The sequence below is a fragment of the Haematobia irritans genome, unplaced genomic scaffold (genome assembly GCF_050003625.1).
Source record: "Haematobia irritans isolate KBUSLIRL unplaced genomic scaffold, ASM5000362v1 scaffold_163, whole genome shotgun sequence".
Lineage (NCBI taxonomy): Eukaryota > Metazoa > Arthropoda > Insecta > Diptera > Muscidae > Haematobia > Haematobia irritans.
In genome coordinates, this window is record NW_027445757.1 from 1 (window position 1) to 5,000 (window position 5,000).

Here is a 5,000-nt window from a genome sequence, read left to right on the forward strand (position 1 = left end):
TTTGACAACCGCATGGTGAGGAAGATAAAAAGAGCGGTATCGCGAATCTAAACAAATTTCAGTGGATGATGTCGGCTCCATGTGATCAAGATCTAAATATTCTGATAAAACTTTTGTATACTCGGATGAAAGATCCGGGGACTTTTGCAACATTTTTTCCATGTGCATATATTGCCCCATGGCGGATCGTCTTGATGACCCCAAGACTATTTCCGTCTGTAAGTCTTGCCGAAATGGTAGTCTCACCATATATTTTCCATTTGGTAATCGACTAGTGGTTTCCTGATAAAATTTTTCGCACCAATTGTCGTCTTCCGACAACAAATTCAAAATGGGAACTTCTTCCAACTCCCAAAATTTTCTTATGTCATCGTTTAGTGTATCATTCGATGCTGTCCATGATGCAAACGTGGAAACAGTTCGTTGTGCAGGAGGTCCACTTATTAACCACCCGAATTCAGTATTTTGTGCTAATAAACTTCCTGCCACATTCTTTTTCACGCCCGATTTAATAATGGATGGCAAAATATCACTTCCTAACAGCATATCAATCGGTCCCGGTTTGCAAAAATATGGATCCGCCAAATCCAATTCATTTAAGTCAGACCAGTCAGAAATGTGTGTTGGTGACCCAGGCATTAAATGTTTCAAATTAGAAACGACTATCGCAGAAGTGTGTAACATATAGTCAGATTTTCGGGATCTCAAAGTAACATGGCATATTTTCGATGAATTTTCAAGTACAGTTCCTCCAAGACCTGAAATCCTCGTGAAGGATTTCTTGGTAGGAATTTGTAGTCTGTTCACAATCCTGCTAGAAATAAATGATTCCTGTGAACCCTGATCAATAAACACCCTGATAGTGAATATTGTGCCTAAGTGCTCAATTTCAATTAACGCAGTAGGTAAAACAGTTCCTTCGCAAGACTTAGTGTAGTTCGATTGGACATGCGTAATTGGATCATTATAAACAGCAGTGGACGTACTCGGATGATCTTCAGTATTGGCGTCAACATGGAACGACGTTACATTTGATTGGGAAGTTCGTTGCGTCGCTCTTCGATTCTCAGCGTTGCTGGAATCTTGATGTAAAATAGTGTGATGTCGCTGTTGACATTTTTGACACACGTTATCACTTTGACAATTTCGAGCAGTGTGACCATATCCTAAACAATTGTCACAAAGTTTATTTTCGTTGACAAACTTTCTTTTTTGTGTGAAAGACCATGATTTAAATTTAGTGCAAGTACGTAGCGAATGATTTTGCTTACAAGCTCTGCAGGGTTTATAATTATTTTCAGTTTTAGTGTAGTAATTGTTGGACTTTTGTGAATTGATAGGCGGATACGATGGTTTTCTTATATCAGTTATTGATTCCAACATATTCAACCGCCTCGAGATAAAATCGTCAAGTTGTTCCCATGACGGCATTTGCTTGTGATCATTTAACGAATTTTCCCATGCCGTTAAAGTTTCATCGGGTAATCTTGACGATACCCAGTACACTAGTATGGGATCCCAGGAAACCACTGATATATTATAAGTTTTCAGTACTGAAAGGCAGTTGTTTATCGTGTACTGTAAATTACGAAGTGACTTTCCCTTTTCAGTGGTAACGCGATCAGATTCAAAAATTTTCCTCAATTGGTGATTAATGAGAATTCTTTTATTTTCATAGCGTTGCCGCAAAGCATCCCATGCTAAACCAAAATTGTCATCAGTCAGAGCGAATTGTTTTACAATTTGGTTAGCTTCACCTCTTGTTTTCGCCCTTAAATGAAATAGTTTTTGGGCAGGTGACAGTTTTGGGTGTTTAATATAAATGGCCGTGAACATGTCCCTAAAACCTGGCCATTTATCGTACCCCCCATTGAAAAGTTCAGTGTCGCAAGGAGGCAGTTTTACAGAAAATCCGCTGTCGGCATCAACAGGTCTATTTTCAATACGCGCCACTGGAACCGATGACATTTCCAACTTTCTTCTTTCGATGTCCATTAAATCAAGAATTGAAGTCTTACATGTCTTGTATGACCTGCAAGATTCATTAAATTTGGAATGCATAGATTCTTTTTCCTCTTTGCTTAACTCTTCACGGGTGGTCATTTCAGTTTCGTAGACCTGAGTCAATGTATGCCATCGACGATCTAAATCATCTAGATCTACTTGCAGACTAGAAAGCGTATGTTCAGTTATATCAATTGCAGCGAAGTTGGCGCAGTAAGTGACAACTTGGTCAGAGAAAAATATAAACTTCTGTGACGACATAATGTGCGTTTCAGTTTCCTAAGCAACAGTACAGACTAACGATTACCGAAAACAATAATCAACAATAGATTATATTCACAGAATGTATTTCTCTCGCCACTCAGAGAGAAAAGTTTTCACAGTTGCTAACAGAGAGCTACTATGATACAAATAGTGCAACAGAAAATTATGTTCCTTGCTATTTCAAATGTGACTCAACAGATCAAGTAAATGAATTCAACAGAGAACTGTAAATAACTTATGCAAAAGTAGGCAAGTTCACAGTTAAAGTCGATTTCCAGGGGCGACTAAAATGGTCTCAACAGAATAATTCAAATACACTCATATAAAAGTAGACATAGGCACAGTTCACCACCAGTTTACAGATTCTGTTTTTTCTTTACCAATATCAAACGGTCAGAGTGGGTTGCAACAATGTTGAATATACCACCAAATAAAAAATGTTGAAGTATACAACCTAACAAACAACATACAAGAAACAGTGTATATGTGCTAAAATGTTATTGTATATTAGCCCCAATAGCTAATGTTCCAACCTTTCACCTCCTCGTAAACTTCTTGTAGCCGTTAGTAAACACAATGTTTATTGTATATGTATAATATCAATTCCTCTTAGGATCTTTAGGTTAACGAACCATAAATGGAGAATGCGCAACTTTTAGTGCAAGGTATCCTCATTTGATAAGAATGCAGCGAGTTGAACAAGTATTTCGGCAGACAGCGAAATCAAAACTTTATCGCTAGAGATCACCACTGATAAATATAACTGTAGATTGTTATGTCTCTTTCGGCAAAGAAAATACAAGTGCTGATAATAAGTACGAATCGTCGCAGCGGATTTGATAGCTGAATTCAAGTTTAAGTTTAATGGTTTTCAAATTCAAGTATAATGTATCCACTAATTTGGATCTCAGTACAAAATCCCTTCTTCGAAATATATTAGTATCTAAATATATTAGTACTCGGAATAAATGGGACTTTGTAAAATTTTCAGTCAATAATAAAATAATGTTGCCTTGAACACTCAGTTTCTTGAAAAATAAAATATAAAAAATTCCACGAAGTACCGACCACAGTCTCAGTGGAACAATGGAAATTCGTGAATTAATTGATGCAAAATTAATCAACTGAAAAAGCCAAGCATAATACTGAAAATGTTATATCAGCTTGACATAACAAAACCAGCTTTTACGCCCAAGAAAGTCGAACTTTAATAAGTTCAATGCCAATCAAAAGAATAAATTCCCATTCACGTCTCAAAATGGCGAGAATGAAACACAGCGTTTCCAATATGGTAATGATTTGCACCAAAATTCATTTACTTTGCCTTTCGTTAATGCTGGTTCTTGTGAGAAGAAAGTAAAAAAAAACAATTTGTTGCAATTAAAGGGAATTCAAAGAATATAACAAATTTTCCCACTGTGTAGAAGCACAAATATCAATTCCTCAAAAAAAAGACGGAAAATAATTTTGTTCAAATTAAATATTCAATAATTGATTTAAATATTTAAATGTGTAATATTTCTTCTCTTTCGGTACGTATTTCCCTTTATAAGCAAATATTTCATCCACCTGTGATGTTCCACTTCATAAGCAAATATTTAAAAATTCTACAAGTAAGTAAGTTCCAAATTTCATTCAGGCATTTCATTCATAGGTAAGTATTTTAAATTTCCATAGATAAACCTTTTAAGTTTCCATAGGCAAGTATTTCAAATTTTCATAGGTATTTCAAATTTCAAAGGTATTTTCTTCATAGGTTTCCACAGGTAAGTATTTAAAAATTTTCATAGGTAGACTTTTTAAACTTCGATAGGTAAGTATATCAAATTTTCATGGGTAAGTATTTCGAGTTTTCATTTCTCATGCAATCATCTGACATATCAATCATAAGCACAATTAGCAAAACTTTAATTGTTCAATTGCAAACTTGCTCCTTTGTTATATTAGGAAATTGCACTCACAGCAACTCTTCCAATTACATTAAAAAACAGTGATCCCACCAGGAAAGATAACCTTCGACTAATTTTAGAAAACTTTTTTAGAAAGTTTTAACTAAGCAGTATTAGAATCGCTGATATCACTCCGATATGGAAACAATAAATAAATATTTTTCGACAAATTCAAGAAAACCAATTGGACATAACTAAGTTTTTCCAATTATTAAAGACAATTTTCTAGTTTTAAGAGAAATCTTGTATTTCAAAATTACAAGAATGTCTTTAGTACCATACGAAATTCATGATGGACACAGTTTTGGCAAAATTTCAAAATTCAAAGAAATAATGAACTATTTTGTAAGACATACGATATTAGGAAATCTTTATGCTTTGTGTGCAATTTTTTTTTTCGTTTTTTAGTTCATTTAACTAACGTACGCAAAAAGTTACTTGAGTAAAATAAACTTTTTTCAACCATAATGATTCCATGAACCAATATAAAATTAAATTGGCTTTAGTGAAATAGAGAGTTCACTTTTTTCTTTGAGTGTATGCAGAGAAAATTTTCCAAAATAAAAAAATTAACCAACTAAGTATTATTTCCTTTTAATTCTATATGAAGAAAGCTTAACTTTCCATATATTTTTCAGTGTATAATCAATGGTATTTTTCTGTATAAACCATGTACAATTCCGAGACGGCTTAGACTGGAATGGACTGTATAAATTTTTTAATTTCCTTTAGTGTATAATTTAATCATGCAATAGTAAATAAAATCCTCTGTAAATTGTGCAA

The 5,000-nt window shown here is 34.1% G+C and overlaps 1 protein-coding gene across 1 annotated transcript; it reads right to left on the reverse strand.

Moving 5' to 3' along the window:
• Positions 1-246: 246 nt before the first annotated feature.
• Positions 247-2,265, reverse strand: LOC142242471 (uncharacterized; the record flags this gene model as incomplete). Its single annotated transcript, XM_075314039.1, has 2 exons — positions 1,272-2,265; positions 247-1,082 (listed from the first exon to the last, which is right to left on the reverse strand). Coding segments are annotated over exons 1-2 (1,830 nt in total), but the record flags the coding sequence as incomplete, so codon positions are not given.
• Between the last annotated feature and the right edge of the window lie 2,735 nt (positions 2,266-5,000).